The sequence below is a fragment of the Cervus elaphus genome, chromosome X (genome assembly GCF_910594005.1).
Source record: "Cervus elaphus chromosome X, mCerEla1.1, whole genome shotgun sequence".
Classification (NCBI taxonomy): Eukaryota; Metazoa; Chordata; class Mammalia; order Artiodactyla; family Cervidae; genus Cervus; species Cervus elaphus.
Genome location: NC_057848.1, coordinates 59,830,981 through 59,855,170, shown reverse-complemented (window position 1 = coordinate 59,855,170; position 24,190 = coordinate 59,830,981). Strand labels below are relative to the sequence as shown.

Below are 24,190 nucleotides of genomic sequence, written 5' to 3'. Positions count from 1 at the left end.
TTTGGAACCAGTCTGTTGTTCCATGTCTAGTTCTAACTGTTGCTTCCTGACCTGCATACACATAAACATACTGGATCATATGATAACTGTATGTCTAACTTTTTGAGGAACTGCCGAACTGTTTTCCACAGTAGCTACTTTCCATAGAAAGTTTTTTACTTTCCCACCAGCAATGTATGAAGGTTCCAGTTTCTCCATATCTTCACCAACCCTTTTTATTTTCTATTTTTTCTTTTTATTATAGCCACTCTACTAAGTGTGAAGTAGTGTTGTGGTTTTGATTAGCATTTCCCTAGTGGTTAACTATGTTGACTATCTTTTTATGTGCATATTGGCCATTTGTATATCTTCTTTGGCAAGTTGTCTGTTTGAATCCTTTGCCAACTTTTAATTGATTACTTTTATTGTTGAGTTGTAAATTCTGAATAGTAGACCCTTTTCAAATACATGATTTGTAAATATTTTCCCCATTTTGTGGGTCGTCTTTTTCTTGACAGTGTCCTTTGGTGAGCTTCCCTGGTGGCTCAGTGGTAAAGAATCCAAAGGAGACACAGGAGACATGGATTTGATCCCTGGTTTGGGAAGATCCCCTGGAGAAGGAAATGGCAACCCACTCCAGTATTCTTTTTTTAATTTAATTTTTTTAATTTTAAAAATAAATTTATTCATTTTAATTGGAGGCTAATTACTTTACAATATTGTAGTGGTTTTGCCATATATTGCCATGAATCCACTCCAGTATTCTTGCCTGAGGAATCCCATGGACAGAGGAGCCGGCGGGCTATATTCCATGGGGTTGCAAAAGAGTTGGACATGACTTAGCAACTAAACAATGTCCTTTGATACATAAAAGTTTTTAATTTTCATGAATTTCAATTTATCTATCTTTAGTTTCTTGTTGCTTGTGCTTTTGGTGTCATCCAAGAATCCATTGCCAAATCCAAAGTCAGGAAGATTTCCTCTTCTATTTTCTTCTCAGGGTTTTGTAATTTTAACTCCAGCATCCATTTTGAGTTAATTTTTTAATGTGATGTGAAGTAGGAGTGCAAATTCTTTGCATGTAGTTATCCAGTGGTTACAGCACCACTTTTTAAAAAATATCTCTTTAAAAACTCTATTTTATATTGGGGTATAGTTGGTTAACAATGTTCGTGTTGTTAGTTTAAGGTGTACAGCAAAGTGAGCCTCCAGCAACTCATCAGTTACAGTTCAGGTTTTCCTACCTTGCTTCCCATTCCTGTAGAGGCTTCTCATGGTTTTCTGCTCCAGCAAGATATGATCTCTATCTGCCTGTCTGTTTCTCTAATTTTGAGTGTATCATTTCCCCCCTGTGACCTCAATTCCCTGACAAATGTAAGCAAAGTTCTTTTTTCCATTTTTTTAAAGCTATTTGCTTGTTTTTAGGATGGAGTAATGACTAGAAGGGAATGGCAACCTACTCCAGTATTCTTGCCTGGGAAATTACATGGACAGAGGAGCCTGGCAGGCTACAGTCCATGGGGTCACAAAGAGTCGGATATGACTGAGCGACTAACACATAATGACTAGCAAATGCCTTAAAAGTGGAAACCAGAAGTCCTCTTTCTTCTTTTTTGATATAGGCATATATAGCTATTTACAGTCTCCAAGCACTGTTTTAACTGCATCCTACAAGCTTTTAAATGTTGTGTTTTTTTTAATTCATCTCAAGATAGTTTCTAGTTTCCTTTGTTGTGCTTTGACTTCCTATAGGGGGTAACATTTCTGTTCCATTATTGGATTAATTTCACAGCGCATTGGTACCTCCAGGCCCCTAGATACATGCTTATTTTTAGAGTAGGCATTCCTCCTTAAGGAACAGAGAAACTGAAAGTAGACATGCGTGGCTGGGAGGAGGGACTACAACTTAAGCCCTAACTTTTGAGGTCACCCCGGTAGCCTATGTCCTTGTCGGCTAGGGGTGATATTGCCCTTCAGGTGACATTTGGCATTGTCTGGGCACATTTTTGATCGTCACACTTGGGTAGGGGGTGGCGTGCAGCTGACATCTGATGGGTAGATTCCAGTGATGTTGCTAACCATCCTACAGTGCACAGGGCATCCCCTCACAACAAAGAGTGATCTGCTCTGAAATGTCAATACCACCATTGAGGAACCTTTTTTTTAACCCTTTAAATTGGAGGGGACTGTTTCCCAACTCACCCAGCACCTACATGTGCAGTGTCTGCCTTACCTCTTCACAATGGTCCGTGAGGTAGGTGAAATGTCACAATCAGAGATGAGGCAAGTGAAACCTTAAAACTGAAGCAACCTGTTCATTGGTAGCAGAGCCTGGACTACCACCCTTCAGTTCAGTTGTTTCAAAAAGAACCCCACAGCTACCTGGACCTCCAGGCGGTTTTTCCATTCCACCTTTCAAAAGCAGATCATCATGCACTGTCTTGTGAGTACACGTCTGGCATGTTGGTAGATTAAGGGGCTTCTCCTGGCTAAGAATGCTTCACATGGTCTTGTGAGCCCCCCCTCCCTGTTGAATGTCTCCCTCTGCAGATAGAGTAGAAACTCCCTGAGGGCAGGCATGGCCTTTGTCACCACATAGTGAAAGTCTCTCAGTTGTGTCCGACTCTTTGCGACCCCATGGACTGTCCATGGAATTCTCCAGGCCAGAATACTGGAGTGGGTATCCTTTCCCTTCTCCAGGGGATCTTCCCAACCCAGTGATCAAACCCAGGTCTCCCTCATTGCAGGCAGATTCTTTACCAGCTGAGCCACAAGGGAAGTTCTGTCACCACATAGTCACTCAGTAAATTTGTGTTGAATGGATTAGGAGATATGAGAGAAAGTACACCAAAATGTTAGCTTGGTGGATCTCTAAGAGCTTGGAATGAAGGTTGTAGCTGCCTCCAGAAAAGACTGGGAAATGGGGCATGACTCCAGGGCTGGTGGGGGAAGAGAAACTGTGTACTTATTTATTGATTATTTTGCCTAGAGGATTTTTTTTTGGCTATCATTAATAATACTGGTAAGCATCATTTCCCTCATTTAATTCCTCACACCTCAGCTTCTTTTTCTCTTTGAAATGTTTATACTAGCACTTTTTACTTTTAATTAAAAAACCAGTTTTTACCCTGCTTAAAAATTCAGTGTCCTCAGATTTTGTCACCTAAAGATCTTCTCAAAAACATCATTTAAAAAAATCTGTTTTGGTGTTTGATATCAGTTATCATGAAATTATCCTGATGTTGAATCTCTATGTCTTGGGGTAGTTGGTCTCAAGTCTTCCCAACCATAAAATGGAAATGATGATCCTTTGTTAGCTGAGACTTTTACTGAGGATAAAATAATTTAAAGCATACAAAAGCATTCTGAGCCATACTGTGTAAATAGTAGGGCCCCTCCAAATAAAGGTAATTCTGAAAAAACATGTTTGTATGAGTTATGCAATATAACCAGTTGTCATGCAATTATTACTTTGCTAGAATGCGTTCAGATTTTGTGTTCCTTACTCACAGTGCTAGCCTGAGTAAATAGGACTTTTCTTTCTTATAATTTGATTAACAGATCTAAAACTAGGTGGGAGGGGGGTTCAGGATGGGGAACACACGTAAATCCATGGCTGATTCATGTCAATGTATGGAAAAACCACTACAATATTGTAAAGTAATTAGCCTCCAACTAATAAAAATAAGTGAAAAAAAAAAGATCTAAAATAGTATTTTACTTTGGACTTTTCTGACAATTATAATACCTTGATTTTTGTTTCTCCATAGGTGTTACAGAATATCTTGGACACTGAAAAAGATTATGCTAAAGAACTTCAATCTCTTCTTGTTACTTACTTAAGACCCCTACAGTCCAATAACAAGTAAGATTTATATTTCAAACCCCTCACTAAGCAAAGCAAGATAATGTCAGCATATGGAGTCATTACTCTATGTCACTGAATAATTGATTTTGCCCTTTAGAAGAATTTCCACAGATCACAGGTTGCCAAGAACATGGTCAAGGCAACAGAAATTATGCAAGATGTTGCTTTTGGAGAGCTTGACTTTCTCTTTCTTCTGGCTGTGGCGGGAATGAGTCGATCTGCTTTTCTGTCTGTCACCATTTTTATCTTGTCCATTTTTAAAGGGATATATCTGGTTTTACTTTCCAGAAAAAGGACTTGCTGATGGTTTTATGTGGAAAGCACAGACACTGGAAATTCTTGTGCTTGCTGTGACCTTTGCTTGCCAGGGCAGAAACTCTTTCCCATGCTCTGAGAGTGGAAAAAGTGTGGCGTTTTGTGAGTGTTCCCAAGAGCCATTCAAGCCAGCATTTCACCCAGGCCAAAGTGAATGAGAAAGAGATGTTAGAATGTTTTTCACAATCCAGTATTGAAACCTTAATCTGGTCGTGGAAATCCGAAGACCTGAATTGCAAACTTCCTTTTCACAAAAGAAAACTGTTGACCACTCATTTTTTCGGTGCTTGTAGACCTGGCATATGTAACAAATAATGTCTAACTGCATTTGTGTGTTTTTATTTTAATGGATTAAACTTTCCTAGAGATTATGATTTAAGTCAAATAGAAACTTTAGCAGTAGATACGTAGAGTGGAGGACAGAAGCCTCTTCTTTTACCTCAGTTTGGCCAAACAATTGCCTAAATTGTTGACTTCTAGCCTAAATAAATTTAATGATGTATTTCACTATTTTCTCCCTTTTTCTAAATCATGCTTGCTTAGGTATAATGTCCTATTAAATTTCCCACTTGGTTATTTTCATGACACTATGGGAATCCTACTTCAGTATGAAAGGATTTTGTATTCCTGTGTTTTGTCAGAGTTTAAGTGATCAACAACAAAGTAACTTTTGTTATTATTTTGTAAAATGTGAAGTGCTCTGTGAATCATAGTTCTCAGAGCTGAATGGAACTTCAGTGAATCATTGGGTCTAGTGCCCTGGAAGAAATGACTTTCCTCATTGAATAAACAAGAAAACCAAATCCCAGAGAGGCTCACTGCCCTGCTCATCACATGGTCAGTCAGTGACCAGACTCAACCCGCTGTGTCTCCTGCCACTGAGTGAAATGTGGGTCTGTGTTCTAGAGGTGACAGGCAGAGGAGGAGAGGGAAACTGATGTGTTAAACCTGACAGCAGCAATGGTAAGATTTCAAATAAAGGAGTGATTGATGAGCAATGAAGAACTAGACAAAGGAAAGGAAAGGAATAGAGTCAGGGTAGAGGACGTGAGAAAACCGAACCAGAACCACACTGTTCCATGGAAATTCGAAATGCACTTACAGTCAGTTTCCATTGGTTCTGCCTTGTAGACCCCAAAGTGATTTGAGCAAAGCAGACTGTTTCCTGTTTAATCCTGAAGGGTCCAGCTAAGTGCTCAGTCAAGTTCCTCCTGCTTAGGGGAGCAACAGCCAGGAAAGCTGGCTAAACGGTTTCACTTTTGACACCCATGAGAGGGGTTTTTCAACTTGTGGTTCAAGAGGGCATCAGAGTGGAGGAACTGGGTGCTTTTTATACTCTAGGGGTTACTGGTAACATCTGTTTGGGTCTTCCTTTTCTTTGTCAGCAAAAATTACTCTCCTGGAAACCCTCCCCTAGTATTATTATATTAAGGAGAAAGAACGTGTGGCAGACGTTGGCCTTTTAAGTCAATCTTCAGAAAAGTTTTCTCTCAAAATGTGGTTAGGAGCATTTACTCTGGAGCTAGAATGTTTGAGTTCAACTTCTGGCTGCTTCATTCGCTGGCTTGTGACTTTGGCTGATTTGCTTAACCTCTCTGTGTGTGGGTTTCCTTATGTGTAAAATGGAGACAGCAATAGTATCGATCTCATAAAGTTGTTGTAAGGTTAAGACAAGTTGTTATTTGTAAAATGCTTACCTCAGTGTTAAGCGCTACAGTAGTGTTGGCTCCTTTTTTTTTTTTGGTAGGAGAAGAAAAGATGAGAAAATTCTTAGTACAGAGGTGATGGATAAAATTGTTCAGTTTGTCTTTGTTTGATTCCATTCCATTCCAAAAACAAACACACACACATCAGTACTATTTCTTCCCTTCTACTTCCTCTCCAGATTTCCTTGAGTTGATTTATGGGCCTTTTAATTTAAGAGAAGCTGGATTTTGCTCTTTTTCCTTGTGCCTTATATGGCATATATAATATCTTCCAATTACTGTCCCAGCTCCTCTCGGGGAGAGAGTTCAAAAGTTTTTACACTTATTCCCAACCGTGATGTATTCTACTTACTTTAGATTCTTATTTATTTTTTATTGAGATACAGTTGACATGTAAACATTATATTAGTTCAGAGGTACAGTGTAATGATTCAGTATTTGTATATATTGTGAAATAATCACTACAGTAAATCTAGTTAACATTTATCATCACACATAGTTACAAACTTTTTTTCTTGTGATGAGGACTTTTAAGACCTACTCTCTCAGAAACTTTCCAATGTGCAGTACAGTATTATTAACTATGGTCACCATGCCACACATTCCATCCCTATGCCTTCCTTATTTTATAACTAGAAGCTTGAACCTTTTGACCACCATAATCCGTTCCACCCACCCCCTCTCCCTACCTTTGGCAACCACCAACCTGTCAATGCTCAGATGCTAAACACTTGTTACTCACTTACTCCTCGTTTTGTAAAATACCTAATGTACCTCGTAAACACTCATTTTCTTTAGGATCATTATTCTTGTTATAGAAAAGGAAACCAAGGAAAGAAGTTTTAGAAAGTTGTTTAAGACCACAGAGTTGGTGTCAATTCAGAAGCAAAAGTTAAAATATAAGAATTGCTTCCTTTGTCCCATTTGCTGGTTACTAGCAAACTATCACCTAACCAAACTAGAGAGAGATAGCTCAAGTCATCCCCAAGTTCTCTTCACTGAAGCTGCATATATATATTTTTCAGTCTGAGTTCTGTGGAGTTTACATCTTTATTGGGAAACTTCGAGGAAGTATGCACATTTCAACAGACACTCTGCCAAGCCTTGGAAGAATGTTCAAAGTAAGTGTCTCACATTGCCATTAAGATAGCTAGCAACATTGGGTTTTTTAAATGTGTGTTTTGTTTTCTTTTGACTGTTGTCTTAGATATGGGCACTCTGTATTTATGCATTTATACATTTATTACAACTTTAGTAAATTGTCCCAGTACAGAGAAAATCTGGACTTCCCCAGTGGCTCAGTGATAAAAAATCTGCCTGCACAGCAGGAGATGGGGGTACAATCCTTGGGTCAGGAAGAGCCCCTGGAGAAGGAAATGGCAGCCCACTCCAGTATTCTTGCTTGAGAAATCCTATGGACAGAGGAGCCTGGCAGGCTACATACAGTCCATGGGGTTGCAAAACAGTTGGACATGACTGAGCAACTATACAACAACAACAACAACAGAGAAAATTCACTAGGTGGTGGTATTCACAGTGTCAGACCACTAGTTGCTTATCAGTGTTCTACATCTAGTCAATTGCTTCTGGCTTTATTTAAAAATTATATTGACAAGGTCTAAACTGACTATGGATGATGCCTTTATCATCGATTAGATGATAATTCATACATAGCAAATTACTTTTCCAAGTAATACCTTTATGTGAAGCACAATACATCATTGAAGGCTAGCTAGATCATTGAGGTGTTCAACTTCATACTGCAGAATGAACTGGATGATCATCAGGCAGTTTATTTCTGGAGCAAGATTAGTTATCCAAGTGGTGGATCTCAGACATTGGTGACTTTTGTCATCTATAGGGAACTTGGGGGCAATTGCCTGTTTCTTGAGCTTAGTGAAGCACAAGTGGTTGTCCACCGAGGAAGCTGGTGAGAGCCCTCACAAGGAGACCTCGGGAGCCACTCCAAATGCTGATAGGGATTCAGATGATTGGTATGGAAAGATGGTGACTAAGAGCAGATTGCCATCTAGATTTGTCATCTTTGTTTTCCATTTTATAGGAAACACATAGAAGAGTCCAAAAATAAGCCAAAATGGTTATAATCGGTATCTCTGAATGGTGGAATTCCAAGTAATTTTTTTCTTGTGCTTTTCTGAGTTTTTTGCAAACTAAGAAAAAGTGAAGTAGCTCAGTCGTGTCTGACTCTTTGTGACCCCATGGACTGTAGCCTACCAGGCTCCTCCATCCATGGGATTTTCCAGGCAAGAAGACTGGAGTGGGTTGCCATTTCCTTCTCCAGGAGATCTTCCAGACCCAGGGATTGAACCCTGATCTCCTGCATTGTAGGCAGACGCTTTACCGTCTGAACCACCAGGGAAGATAAACTAAGATAGGTGACTTGTAAGTTTAAACATCTGGATGTCACCTTGCCTAGCAACTGTCACCAAGACTACATAACACTCCTTTGTGATGTGTCATTTCTGGATTCAGTTAGTTTTGTCTGTACTTGAAGTGAAGTGAAGTGAAAGTTGCTCTGTCATGTCCGCCTCTTTGCGACCTAATGGACTATACAGTCCATGGAATTCTCCAGGCCAGAAGACTGGAGTGAGTAGCTGTTCCTTTCTCCAGGGGATCTTCCCAACCCAGGGATCGAACCCAGGTCTCCCACATTGCAGGTGAATTTTTTACCAGCTGAGCCACCAGGGAAGCCCAAGAGTACTGGAGTGGGTAGCCTATCCCTTCTCCAGCGGATCTTCCCAACCCAGAAATCGAACCAGGGTCTCCTGCATTGCAGGCAGATTCTTTACCAACTAAACTATCTGTACTTGAACTTCATGTAAATTAATCAAGAGTATTTTTAGTGTGTCTGGTTAAATTTGAATATCATAATTTGAATAAGCATCTTAAAACCCCTATTAATGCAAAATAAGTATCTGACTCTATGTATTGGAGCTATGTTTGGTGGCTGGGTTTTAAAGCAGTGGCCAAGAACTTGCATTTCATAGATAAAATGGTTATAATATAGAAGTTTCTTTTTAATTTTGGCAAAAGAATTCAAAAGGTTTGCATGTTGCCAGGTTTAATAGAAATCATCTTCCTTTATCTTGTTTTCTATATCACATTGTGTGTTCCATTTGTTTTACTTTACAGGTTTCCAGAAAACCAACACAAAGTAGGTGGTTGTCTTCTGAGCCTCATGCCTCATTTTAAATCTATGTATCTGGCTTACTGTGCAAATCATCCTTCAGCTGTAAATGTGCTCACCCAGCACAGGTAAATTATTAACATTTCCCCCCAAAAGCTGTTTTGCAATGATACCCTTTCCTCAGACTACCTATTTGGAAATCTAGAGTCTCCCTCTGAACTCTTGATTATCCCTGTTCGTCATACTAGAAATCGATTCATTGTTATATGGTTTTATTGCCCATTCATGTAACTACTAATTTTTGAGCACCTACTATGTGCAAAGTCCTATTGTAGCTGATGGAGATCCAGTTGTGAACAAGGAAGAGAAGGTCCCTTCCCTCATGGAGCGTAGACCCTTGAGAGAAATAGACATGAAATTATGTGTCACATACTTTAAGCAAAGATCTCTGATTACAATTATGCATGAATATAAGCTTTCAGATTCGTGGAGAACAGCAGAACACTGTCTCCTTTAAGAGTCCTTGCAAGGGATCCAGCTGAGCTCATGTCTCTCCTGCCCTTCCTTCCCCTCTGACGACTCATCCTTGACACATTCACTGATATATTCATCGGGACCAGGATTCTGTAGACACAGTTTTGACTTTGAAACTGTGTACTAGAAATCCAGGTGGGACAATAGGAAGAACAACACACAGAGGCTCTTATGAGTGAACTGAGTCTAGATTCAGACCAACATGATTCTGGAGGCTGCTCAAGGCAGAAAAGACTTTTTTCTTAATTTGACTTTAACTCCCAGAGCCAGGCTGGAATGCTAGTTGACACCAACACTCAGAAAGTGATGGAAACTTTGGTTTTGTCCTGTTTTGTGAGGGGCTTGATTGGCTTTATAGATCTGTTGTGTAAGGGCATTTTGAAGGTAAAATTCAGTAGGTCCTCCTTGGAGGTCAGTTTTATGTCCCTGATGAAAGTTGTGAATTTTTATGAAATAGCAAATATGGACGTTGGAGTTCAAAGAAAGAGAAGCCGTGACTCTGGATTATTTAGGCAAGTGGCTCAACTGCTTAGAGCTAATAATAACTCTGACAATGTGCCAAGCACATGATGTAAAAGGCTATGATAGAGTTACTATTATTACCATCTCTGCTTTACAGATAAGACATTGGAAGGTTAAGTAATCTGCCCAAGTACTCATAACTGTTAAGTGGTTGAGCCAGAATTAGAATCCAAGTCTGTCAGACTTCTAAAAAATGTTTTTATGGAGGCATGTATTTCACCTACAAACAGAATACTCTAAATGCAAATTTAAAGGATTATCATAAAATGAACACCTATGTACTTAAGAAATAAAATGTTACCATTTCCTTTTTAATATAACAGCTTTATTGAGATATAATTCACATACTATACAATTCACCCATTTAAAGTGTTAAATTAATTTAAGTAAATTCAGAGTTGTGCGACCATCACCATGATCAATATTAGAAGATTTTCATCATTCTCCAAACAAACCCATACTCATTAGCAGTGACTCTCCATTGCCAGACCAAGGCAACCACTGAAATACTTTAGGTCACTATGAATTTGCTTCTTCTGAACATTTCATTTAAGTGAAATCACACAACATATGGCCTTTTGTGTCTGGCTTCTTTCACTCAGCATAATGTTTTCAAGGTTCATCAGTGCTGTTGCACTTATCAGTACACTGCTTTTTAAATTGTCATATAATGAAAAACATTCCATTGTATGGATACCACATATTGTTCTTCCATTCACCAGTTTGTGGACATACGAATTGTGAATGGTGTTATTATGAAGGTTCATGTACAAGTCTTTGTGTGGACATGTTTTCATTTCTTTTGGGTCGATGCCTAGGAGTGAAATTGGTGGGTCATACAGTAACTCTGTTTTACTTTTAGAGGAACTGTGAGACTTTTCCAAGTGGCTGTACCAATTTATATTCCTACTAATAATTTATGAGGGTTCCACTTTCTCCACATCTTCACCAGCATTTGTTATCATTAGTCTTTTTGACTATAGATTATAGCCTTCCTAAAGGGTATGAAATGATACCTTATTGTGATATTGATTTGCATTTACCTAATGACTCATGACGGAGAAAGCAATGGCACCCCACTCCAGTACTCTTGCCTGGAAAATCCCATGGTAGGCTGCAGTCCACGGGGTCGCTAAGAGTCGGACACGACTGAGCGACTTCACTTTCACTTTTCACTTTCATGCATTGGAGAAGGAAATGGCAGACCACTCCAGTGTTCTTGCCTGGAGAATCCCAGGGACGGGGGAGCCCGATGGGCTGCTGTCTATGGGGTCATACAGAGTCGGACACGACTGAAGTGACTTAGCAGCAATGACTCATGATGTAGAACCTCTTTCATGTGCTTATTGGCAATTGGTGTACCTTCATTTGGAGAAATGTCTATTCAGATCCTTCACCTGTTGTTAAATTGGATTACTTGTCTCATTATTGAGATATGATTAACATACCATAAATTCACCATTTAAAAATGTACAATTCAGTGGTTGTTTATATATTACATTGTGCAACCATCATCTCTGTTTAGGTCCAGAATATTTCCATCACCCTCAAAAGAAACCCCTCACTAGTAGCAGTCACCCTTCATTTCTCTAAGGGCTAATGATATTTGCTGTGCTTCTTGACTATTTTAATATCTTCTGTGGAAATATGTCTATTCAAATCGTTTGTTCATTTTCTGTGAGTTAATTCATCTTTTCATTTTTGAGTGGCAACATTTCTTTGTACATTCTTCTTTATATACTCTTATCCAATGTGTGATTTGCAAAAAATTTCTCCCGTTTTGTGGGTTTTCTTTTTACTCACTTGATGGTATTTTTTGAAGCACAAAAATTTTTATTTTGTTTAATTTTGATGATGTCCAATATATCTATTTTATCTACTTTGCTTATATTTTGGTGTTATATCTAAAAAATATTGCCTAATCTAGGTTATGAAGATATGCCTTTCTAAGAATTTTATAGTATTAGCTCTTTAATTTAGCTCTTTAATCCTTTTTGAGTTAATTTTTACATGTGATGTGAGGTAGAAGTCCAATTTCATTTTTTTTGTATGTGGAAAGGAGAGAAAACCACTAGACCATTCAGGTATGACCTAAATCAAATCCCTTATGATTATACAGTGGAAGTGACAAATAGATTCAAGGGATTAGATCTTAGATTAAAAATAGATAGACAGAGTGCCTGAATAACTATGGATGGAGGTTCGTGACATTGTACAGGAGGCAGTGATCAAGACCATCCCTAAGAAAAACAAATGCAAAAAGGCAAAATGGTTGTCTGAGGAGGGCTTACAAATAGCTCTGAAAAGAAGAGAAGCTAAAGGCACAGGAGAAAAGGAAAGATATACCCATTTGAATGCAGAGTTCCAAAGAATAGCAAGGAGATACAAGAAAACCTTCCTCAGTGATCAATGCAAAGAAATAGAGGAAAACAATAGAATGGGAAAGAATAGAGATCACTTCAAGAAAATTAGAGATACCAAGGGAACATTTCATGCAAAGATGGGCTCAATAAAGGACAGAAATGGTACGGACCTAACAGAAGCAGAAGATGTTAAGAAGAGGTTGGCAAGAATACACAGAAGAACTATACAAAAAAGGTCTTCATGACCCAGATAATCATGATGATGTGATCACTCACCTAGAGCCAGACATCCTGGAATGCAAAGTCAAGTGGGCCTAGGAAGCATCACTATGAACATAGCTAGTGGAGGTGATGAAATTCCAGTTGACCTATTTCAAATCCTAAAAGATGATGCTGTGAAAGTGCTGCACTCAATATGCCAGCAAATTTGGAGAACTCAGCAGTGACCACAGGACTGGAAAAGGTCAGTTTTCATTCCAATCCCAAAGAAAGGCAATGCCAAAGAATGCTCAAACTACTGCACAATTGCACTCATTTCACGTGCTAGCAAAGTAATGCTCAAAATTCTCCAAGCCAGACTTCAACAGTACATGAACCGTGAACTTCCAGATGTTCAAGCTGGATTTAGGAAAGGCAGAGGAACCAGAGATCAAATTGCCAACATCCGTTGGATCATCAAAAAAGCAAGAGAATTCCAGAAAAACATCTACTTCTGCTTTATTGACTATGCCAAAGCCTTTGACTGTGTGGATTACAACAAACTGTGGAAAATTCTTAAAGAGATAGAAAAACCAGACCAACTGACCTGCCTCCTAAGAAATCTGTATGCAGATCAAGAAGCAACAGTTAGAACTGGACATGGAACAACAGACTGGTTCCAAATCAGGAGCGAGTATGTCGAGGCTGTATATTGTCACCCTGCTTATTTAACCCTAACCCTAGGGGTTAGGGTTTCTCAGAGTGCATCATGAGAAATGCTGGACTGGATGAAGCACAGTTGGAATGAAGATTGCTGGGAGAAATATCAGTAACCTCAGATATGCAGATGACACCACCCTTATGGCAGAAAGCAAAGAACTAAAGAGCCTCTTGATGAAAGTGAAAGAGGAGAGTGAAAAAGTTGGCTTAAAACTCAGTATTCAGAAAATGAAGATCATGGCATCCAGTCCCATCACTTCATGGCAAATTGATGGGGAAACAGTGGAAACAGTGACCAACTTTATTTTGGGGGGCTCCAAAATCACTGCAGATGGTGATTGCAGCCATGAAATTAAAAGACACTTGCTCCTTGGAAGAAAAGTTATGACCAGCCTAGATAGCATATTAAAAAGCAGAGATATTACTTTGCCAACAAAGGTCCATCTAGTCAAAGCTATGGTTTTTCCAATAGTCATGTATGGATATGAGAGTTGGACTATAAAGAAAGCTGAGCTCTGAAGAATTGATGCTTTTGAACTGTGGTGTTGGAGAGGAATCTTGAGAGTCCCTTGGACTGCAAGGAGATCCAACCAGTCCATCCTAAAGGAAATCAGTCCTGAATATTCATTGGAAAAGACCCTGATGCTGGGAAAGATTGAAGGTGGGAGGAGAAGGGGACAACAGAGGATGAGATGGTTGGATGGCATCACCGACTCAATGGATATGAGTTTGAGTAAACTCTGGGAGTTGGTGTTGGACAGGGAAGCCTGGTGTGCTGCAGTCTGTAGGGTTGCAAAGAGTCGGACATGACTGAGCAACTGAACTGAACTGACCCAATTGTCCCAGCACCATTTGTTGATTTCTATTCTTATAAATCTGTTGCATTGTATTTTATGCCCCAGAATTGGATCTTTCTTTGTGAATGTTCATGTGAACTTAAGAATTTGTATTTGCTGTTGTTGAATCAATTTTTCAATAAATGTTGATTAGATCAGCTAGATGAATGATACTATTCTTTTCAGTTACATCCTTATCAATTTTTGACCTGCTGAATTTACTGATACTGATAGAGGGATGGATTACAATAGCAGAGCCATCTATTTCTCCTTCCAGTTCTATCACTTTCTTTTCCCTCAAGTGTTTTGATGTCCTTTTGTTAGATGCATTTGTGTTAAGGATTGCTTTATCTTGTTGGAGAGATGGCCTTTTTATCTTCATGTAATTCTCTCTCTTTATCCCTGATAATTTTCCATGTTCTGATAATCAGCTTTTTCTGAAAATAACATAGCTAGTCCAGCTATCTTTTGATTACTCTTAATATGTCTTTTTCCATTCCTTTGCTTGTAGTCTGTGTCTTGTAGGCAATATATAATTGAGTCTTGTTTTTTAATCCACTTTGAGAGTCTGTATCTTTTAACTGGCATATTTAGACCATTCATATTTAAAGTGATTATTATTATAGTTGGATTAATATTTAAAATGTTCTGTTTTCTATTCATTGCACTTGTTCTTTCTTTGCTATCCCCCTTGTACTACCTTCTCTAGTTTTAGTTAAACATTTTGTATGATTTCATTTTCTCTTCTCTTTTAGGAAGAATTTTAGTGATTTCCCTAGAGCTTGAAATATCCATTTACAACTACTCTAACAGCACTTTCACATAACACTTACCATTTCACAAGTAGTAACTTAGAGCATTATCAGTTCTTCCCCCTCATCTCTTATTATTCCCATTCATTTCATTTATTCATAATGTAAAATCACTCAATATATTGTTGCTAATATTACTTTGAACAGTTCTATTAAAAATAAGAAAAAAAGATTTTATTTTACCTGCATTTATTCTCTGACACTCTTCCTTTTTTATGTAGATCCAAGTTTCCTTCTCTCTGAAATACTTCTCTTAAAAATATTTGATAGCAAATCTACTGGTGACAATTTCCCTCAGTTTTTGTTTGCCTGAGAGTTTTAATTTTGCTTCCACTTTTTTTCCTTCTATTTTTATTGTGTAAAACAAACAAATGTACAACATGAGATCTGTCCTCCTAACAAATTATTAAGTGTACAGATCAGCATTTTAATTATTAGCACAATTTTGTACAGCAGATCTCTAGAACTTTTTCATCTTTTGTAACTGAAACTTTATATCCATGGAAGAGTAACTCCCCATTTTCCCCTCACCTCAGCTCCTGGAAATCACCATTTTACTTCCTGCTTCTATGAGTTTGATTAATGTAGATACCTTATATACATGGAATCATGTAATGTGTTTCTGTCACTGACTTATTTCACTTAGCGTAATGTCCTCAAAGTTCATTTATATTTTCACATATGACAGTATTTCCTTCTGTTTTAAGAGATAGGCATGTACATACTACATTTCTTTATCCATTCATCATCAATGGACATTTAGGTTGTTTTCACAACTTGGCTGGCTGTTGTAAATAATGCCTCAGCAAACATGGGAATGCAAATGTCTCTTTGAGATTCTTATTTCAGTTTATTTGGATAAATCTCCAGAAGTTGGATTGCTGGATTAAATAGTAGTTCTATTTTCAGTGTTTTGAGGAATTTCCATACTGTTTCCCACTGTGGCTGCACCAATTTATATTCCCACCAATAGTGCACAAAGATTCCAGTGTCTTATTTGTCTTTCTTTCTTTCTTAATTTTAATTATTTATTTATTTTTGGCTGCACTGGGTCTTCATTGCTTTGCGTGGGCCTTCTCTAGTTGCGGCGAGCAGGGGCTACTCTTTTGTTGTGGAGCACAGGCTCTAGGCACATGGGCTTCAGTAGTTGCGGTGCTGGCTCTGGAGCATGAACTCAGCAGTTGTGGTGCTTTTGGTGCCCAGTTGCTTTGCGGCATGTGGAATCCTCCTGGACCAGGGATCAAACCCGTGTCCCCCACACTGGCAGGTGAACTCCCATCCACTGCACCACCAGAGAAGTTCTCTTTCTTATTTGATAATGACCATCCTAATCAGATGTGAGGGAATGTCTCATTGTGTGTGTATCTCTGTGTGTGTTTCTACAGTTCTTTACCTGCTGCTGCTGCTGCTGCTAAGTCGCTTCAGTCATGTCCGACTGTGCGACCCCATAGACGGCAGCCCACCAGGCTCCTCTGTCCCTGGGATTCTCCAGGCAAGAACACTGGAGTGGGTTGCCATTTCCTTCTCCAGTGCATGCATGCATGCTAAGTCACTTCAGTCGTGTCTCACTCTGTGCGACCCCATAGACGGCAGCCCACCAGGTTCCTCTGTCCACAGGATTCTCTAGGCAAGGATACTGGAGTGGGTTGCCATTTCCTTCTCCAGTTCTTTACCTAAATGTATACAATCTTATGTAGTAAGGGTCATGTATCTCTTTTCCTCAAATAAATACTCATGTAATATTTTAATTAAAGTATAATTGTACAATGTTAATATAAGTTGCAGGTGTACAATATAGTGATTCAAAATTTTTAAAGGTTATACTCCATTTATAGTTATTGTAAAATATCATCATAGTTCTGATTTGCACTTCCCTAAGGATTAGTGATATTGAACATCTTTTCATGTACCATTTGTATGTCTTCTTAGGAAAAATGTCTATTCAAGTCCTTTGCCCACTTCTAAATTGGGTTATTAGTATTTTTACTATTGAGTGGTAGGAGTTCCTTATTTGTTTTGGAGGTTAGCCCTTTATCAAATATATGAATTACAAATATTTTTTTCCTATTCTATAGATTGCCTTCTCATTTTCTTGATTGTTTCCTTTGCTGTGAAGAAGGCTTTTAGTTTGATGTAGTTCCACTTGCCTATTTTTCCTTTTGTTAACTGTGCTCTTGGAAATCATTGCTAAGACCAATGTTGTAAAGCATTTCTCCTGTTTTCTTCTAGGAATTTTACAGTTTCAGGTTTTAGGTTTAAGTCTTGAATCCCCTTTGAGTTGATTTTTGTGTGTGGTGTGAGGTAAGGGTCCAGTTTCTTTCTTTTTTTGCATGTGCATGTTCAGTTTTCCTAGTACCATTTGTTTAAAACAGTTTTTTCTTATTATATATTCTTGGCATCCTGGACAAAGATCAATTAAATATATATGCATAGATTTATTTGTGGGCTTTCTTATTTGTTCCATTGATCTATTGTCTGTTTTTGTGCCAAAATACCATACTGTTTTAAATACTGTAGATTTGTAATATGTTTTGGAACAAGGAAGTGTGAAGCCTCCAGCTTTGTTCTTTCTCAAGATCCTTTTGGTTATTTGGGGTCCATTTTGGTTCCATATGAATTTGGAGATTTTTTTTTCTTTTTCTCTAAAAAATGCCATTAAGAATTTATAGGGATAACATTGAATCAGTAGATCACTTTAGATGTCTAGACATTTTAACAAATGATTTCTTCTGATCTGTGAACATGGGATGTCTTTACATTTGTTTGTTCCTTCTTTAATATTTTCATCAATGTTTTGTAATTTTCAGTGTACAAATCTTTGGTCTCTTTGGTTATGTTTAGTCCTAAGTATTGTATTCTTTTGATGCTATTGTGAATAAGACTTATTTATTTTCTTTTTTCCTTCCTTCTTTCTCTGTTTCTTTTTTTTGCGATAATTCATTGTTAAAATATAGAAATGAAACTGATTTATGTAATTTTGAATACTGCAACTTTACTGAATTTATTTATCAATTTTACCAGTTTTTTTGTGGCATCTTTAGGGTTTTTTATGTATAAAATCATGTCATCTGTGAACAGAAATCATTTTACTTCTTCCTTTCCCATTCGGATACCTTCTGTTATTCTTTCTTGCCTGTCCGGCTAGGACAGCCAGTACTATGTGAATAGAAGTAACCAAAGTAGGCATCTTGTTCCTGATCTTAGAGAAAAAGCTCTGTTTTTCACCATTGAGTATGTTAGCTGTGTGCTTTTCATCTATTGCCTTCTTATGTTGAGGCAATTTCCTTCTATTCATGATTAGTGGAGTGTTTTTTTTTTAAATCATGAAAGGATGCTGGATTTTTGTCAATGCTTTTTCCACATCTCTTGAGATTATCATGTGATTTTTATCTTTTGTCCTTTGAGTGTGATGTATCACACTGATTGATTTTTGTATGTCAAATCATCCTTGTGTCCTAGGGATATTTCCCACTTGGTCATGGTGTATGATGCTTTTAAAAAGTGCTATTAGATTTGGTTTGCTCATATTTTGTTGAGGATTTTTGTATCTATATTCATCAGGATATATTGGTCTGTAGTTTTCTTTTCTTGTGGTATTTTTCTCTGGCTCTGGTATCAGGGTAATGCTGGTCTCATAAAATTAGTTTGAAAGTGTTCCTGTCTCTTTAATTTTTTGAAAAAGTTTGAGGAGAATTAGTGTTACGAATTAACGAATTTTTCAAATGTGTGATAGAATTCAGCAGTGTAGCCATTGGGTTCAGGGCTTTCCTTCGTTGGGAGGTTTTTGATTACAAATTCAATCTTCTTGCTCATCATTGGTGTGTTAAATTTTTTTTATTTTTCATGATTCAGTCTTGGTAGGTTGTATGTTTCCAGGAATTTGTCTATTTTTTCTATGTTATTTAGTATGTTAGCTTATAATTGTTCATAGAATAGACATACCTTGGAGATATTGCAGGTTTGGTCCAGGCCACTGCAATAAAGCAACTCACCTGAATTTTTTTTTGTTTCCTAATGCATATAAAAGTTATGTTTACACTATACTATAGGCTATTAAGCATGCATCAACATGTTTAAAAATGTGTATATCTTAATTTAAAAATAATCCTGTTGGAAAAATGGTGCTGATAGATTTACTGGACACAGGGTTGCCACAAACTTTCAATTTGTAAAAAATACGATATATGTGAAGCACAATAAAGTGAAGTGCAATAAAAAGAGGTATGCCTGTAGTCTCTTATGATCCTTTTTATTTTCATGGCATCAGTTGTAATGTCTCTTATTTAATTTCTGTTTTTATTTATTTGAGTCTTTTTCCTTAGTCTACTAAAGGTCAATTTTGTTTATTTTTTCAGCTCTAATTTTTATTATTTCTTTCCTTCTGCTAACTTTGGACCTAGTTTTTTGTTCTTTTTTCTAGTTCCTTAAGGTGTAAAGTCAGATTGTTTGAGCTCTTTCTTCTATTTATTTATTTATTTATTTATTTATTTTTCCCTCCTCCCCGCCCCTCCCTTTTCTATTTAATATGGGCATTTATCACTATAAACTTCCTTTTTAGAATTGTTTTGTTGCATTCTGTAAGTTTTGCTATGTTGTATTTTTATTATAATTTGTCAAGATATTTTCTAATTTCCCTTTTGATTTCTTCTTTGGCCCTTGGTTGTTCAAGAGTGTGTTGTTTAATATCCAGATATTTGGGGATTTTCCAGTTTTCTATTAGTTTCTAGTTTCATTCTGTTGGAATCAGAAAGGATATTTGGTATGATTTCAGTATTTTTAAAGTTAAGTTTTGTTTTGTAACATAATATATAACCTAACCTGGAAAATTGTCTCTGTGCACTAAAAGAATGCATATGCTGCTCTGTTGGGCAGATTGATATGTATATGTTTGCTAGGTCTATATGATCTATAAACATTTTTCAAGTCATTTTTTATCTGGATGTTATATCCATTATTGATAGTGCAATATTAAATTTCACTGGTATTATTGTGTTGCTGCCTGTATCTCCTTTTAGTCTGTTCATATTTGCTTTATATATTTGTGTGCTCTGATGTTTGTATATAAACATATTTTAATTGTTATATCTTCTTGGTAAGTTAATCGTTTTACTGTGATGCTTTTTTCCCTTCTTTGTCTTTTTTGACAGTGTTCTGTTTTGTCTGATATAAATATGGCCACCCTTGTGCTCTTTTGGTTTCTATTTGCATAAAATGTCTTTTCCCATCTCTTCACTTTCAGCCTGAGCTTGTCTTTAAAAATAAAGTGAGTTTTTTTAGACAGCATATATTTGGGTCTTTAAAAAAAATCCATTCAGCCATTCTATATCTTTTAATTGAGGACTTTAATCCTCAATTACTTTAAAATTACTTTAAATTTAAAGTAATTATTGAAAAGGAAGGACTTACTATTGCCATTCTGTTCATTGTTTTCTGTTTATCTTGCAGCTTTTTTTGTCTCTTGCTGTCTTCCTTCATATTTTATTGATTTTGTGTAGTGACGTTTTGATTCCTTTCTCATTTTCATTTGTGTATCATCTATAGGCATTTTCTTTATGATCACTATAGGGCTTACATAAAATGTAACAATCTCTTTTAAGTTGATAAAAATTTGACTTCAGTTACACACACAACTCGACACTTCCACTTCCACACAACTTCCCTTCCACTTTATGTTATTGATGTCACAAGATACATCTTTTTACATTGTATATCCATTAGCATCTTTTTATAGTTATTTTTATACTTTCGTCTCTTAATTTCTATGCCAGAATTAAAGCAAGTTATGTACTATAGCTAACAGTATTATAGTATTCTGTATTTGTTTATATATTTAACTAACCAGTGACTTTATAAATAAGAACGCTATTGTGTTGCTGTTTAGTGTCTTTTAATTTCAACTTAAAGGACTCTCTTGAGAATTTCTTGTAAAGGCAGATCTAATGGTGATACAGTCTCCAGCTTTTGTTTGTGTGGGAAAGTCTTTATTTCTCCTTTGTTTATGAAGGATAATAATGCCAAATATTATATTATTGTTGGCAGTATTTTTCTTTCAGTACTTTCAATATAGGGATTCACTGGTGGCTCAGCAGTGAAAAATCGACCTGCAATGCAGGAGGTGCAGGTTCAGTCCCTGGGTCGGAAAGATCCCCTGAAAAAGGAAATGGCAACCCACTCTAGTACTCTTGCCTGGGAAATCTCATGGACAGAGGAGCCTGGCAAGCTACAGTGCATGGGGTCACAAGAGTCAGACATAACTTAGTGACTAAATTACATAAAGCAATTATCCTTCAGTTAAAAAATAAATTAATTAAAAAAAACAACTTTGGATATATCATCCCTCTCCCTTCTGACCTGCAAAGATTCTACTGAGAGACCTGCTAATAGCCTTATGGGAATTCTATTATATATGACAAGTTTCTCTCTCTCTGTCTCTCTCTTTTTGAGCTTGACTTTTTATTTAAATTCCACATGTAAGTGATACCATACAATATTTTCCTCTGTCTGGTTTATTTCACTTTAGCATTATGCCCTAATGTCCATCCACGCTGTTGCATATGGCAGAATTTCTTTTTCTTATGGCTGATTAGTGTGTGTGTATATATATACATAAATATATATAACAAACTAGCAAAAAAAGAGCCAAACAATCTGATTTAAAAATGGGCTGAAATGTTATATATATATATATATAACAACTTCTTTCTATCCATTCATCTACCCATGAAAACTTAGGTTGTTTTCATATTTTGGCCATTGTAAATAGTGCTGCTATACTGGGGTGAATGTATTTTTTCTAAATTGAGTTTCTTTTTTTTTTGTTTTGTTTTTGGATATATACCCAGGAGTGAAATCGCTGGGTCATATGGTAGATATATTTTTAATTTTTTGAGGAACCCCTATACTGTTTTACATAGTAGCTGCACCAATTTACATTCCCACCAATAGTGAACAAGGGTTCCCTTTCTTCCATATCCTTTCCAACACTTGTCATCTCTTGTCTTTTTGATAATAGCCATCCTAGCAAGCATGAGTAGTATTTTATTGTGGTTTTGATTTGTATTTCCCTGATGATTTGTGATACTGAGCACCTTTTTATGTACCTGTTGGTCATTTGTATGTTTTCTTTGGAAAAATGTCTTTTCAGTTCTTCAACCCATTTTTTAAATCAGATTGTTTGGCTCTTTATTTTTTTTTTTTTTTGCTTTTGAGTTTAATTCTTTATATATCATGAATATTGCCCCTTATAGGATTATGACTTGCAAATATTTTCTCCTATTCCGTAGGTTGCCTTTCTTTTTACTGATAGTTTCCTTTACTTGTGCAGAAGTTTTTGAGTTTGATATAGTCCCACTTATTTATTTTTTCTTCTTTTGCTTATGCCTTCTGTGAGTACTAGAGGCTTTAGTTTTTTTCTAGCTTCTTTGTTTTTTCCCCTCCCTCTGTATCTTTGTGTTTCTTAAGAATTTCTTCATAGAGTCTATATCTTGCAGCTCTCTCAGCTGTAATCCACCGTTGTTATATTGGAGCCATGTTGATGTGGTATAAGGTGTAATGGAGGGGATGCATTCTATAATATTATGGATAAATTTCACTTATTTAATGGAAGAAGCACAAGCTGGAATCAAGATTGCCAGGAGAAATATCAATAACCTCAGATATGCAGATGACACCACCCTTATGACAGAAAGTGAAGAGGAACTAAAAAGCCTCTTGATGAAAGGGAAAGAAGAGAGTGAAAAAGTTGGCTTAAAGCTCAACATTCAGAAATCTAAGATCATGGCATCTAGCCCCATCACTTCATGGGAAATAGATGGGGAAACAGTGTCAGACTTTATTTTTTTGGGCTCCAAACTCACTGCAGATGGTGATTGCAGCCATGAAATTAGAAGACTTACTCCTTGGAAGGAACCTAGATAGCATGACCAACCTAGATAGCATATTAAAAAGCAGAGACATTACTTTGCCAACAAAGGTCTGTCTAGTCAAGGCTAGATTTTTCCAGTGGTCATGTATGGATGTGAGAGTTGGACTGTGAAGAAAGCTGAGCACCGAAGAATTGATGCTTTTGAACTGTGGTGCTGGAGAAGACTCTTGAGAGTCCCTTGGACTGAAAGGGGATCCAACCAGTCCATCGTAAAGGAGATCAGTCCTGGGTATTCATTGGAAGGACTGATGCTGAAGCTGAAACTCCAATACTTTGGCCACTTCATGCAAAGAGTTGACTCATTGGAAAAGACCCTGATGCTGGGAGGGATTGAGGGCAGGAGGAGAAGGGGACGACAGAGGATGAGATGGCTGGATGGCATCACCAACTCAATGGACATGAGTTTGGGTAAACTCCGGGAGTTGGTGATGGACAGGGAGGCGGGTGTGCTGCAACTCATGGGTCGCAAAGAGTCGGACACGACTGAGCGACTGAACTGAATGGACCAGTGTCCTTGACCTCTGATCTGTAGAAATGTTTCTTAGAATTTTTTCCTCCTCTTACTTATGAGAGGAAGATGAGAGAAGGTCAGATAAGTCTCTGACAACATAGTTTCCTTTGGAGAGCAAGCCTTTGTTACAGAGAATGTTCTGGGAGCATTTCAGTATGGTCAGTTTTCTCTCCCCTTTTCTGAAACACAAAGGGATTTTTCTCTGATTTTCTCTAGGAGAGCCTGCTTGGGTTAATGGATACAAAACACACAAAAGTTTTGGGCTTCCCAAGACTGGATCCTTGGAAATTTTTAATTGTCAAGCTAGTCCATGCTCAGACTCTTGCAATGTATCAAAAGTACCATTTGAGTGGTTCTACCAGTTACTGGCTCCAGTGGCTTCTCCTCAGGGAAGTTGATCTTGGTTTTAATTCTTTGTGTTTGACTGGCTTTCTAGATTTTGGGCTGATGGGCTGTGATCTCAATTCTCAGTGGATCTAAGAAAAGTAATTGATTTTCAGTTTGTTCAGTGTTTTTCTTGTTGTGAGAATCATAATGATAACTTCTAAGCTCTTTGGATGTCAGAGCTGAAACCCAATTTCCTTTAATGATTTTTTGAATTATTTTGTTTTCTAACCAGTTTGCTTAACTTATATTTAGTAAATGTATAGAGTTTTATAACCATCACCACAATTCAAAATCATTTCTGTCACAGCAGATCCCTCATGCCCACCAGAGTCAATCTCTTCTCCCACCCCATAAATTATTTTTTTAC

General features: G+C 37.3%; 1 protein-coding gene across 7 annotated transcripts in view; it reads left to right on the top strand.

Annotated features, from left to right (window-relative positions):
- The window catches only part of ARHGEF6 (Rac/Cdc42 guanine nucleotide exchange factor 6), a 116,183-nt gene that overhangs the window by 57,378 nt on the left and 34,615 nt on the right, over positions 1 to 24,190 (top strand). For all 7 annotated transcript variants that reach the window (XM_043897862.1, XM_043897861.1, XM_043897860.1 and 4 more), the window contains 3 exons: positions 3,750 to 3,844; positions 6,894 to 6,989; positions 9,022 to 9,144. In XM_043897862.1, coding sequence (XP_043753797.1) covers positions 3,750 to 3,844; positions 6,894 to 6,989; positions 9,022 to 9,144 — 314 coding nt within the window. The remainder of the gene's footprint in view (positions 1 to 3,749; positions 3,845 to 6,893; positions 6,990 to 9,021; positions 9,145 to 24,190) is intronic.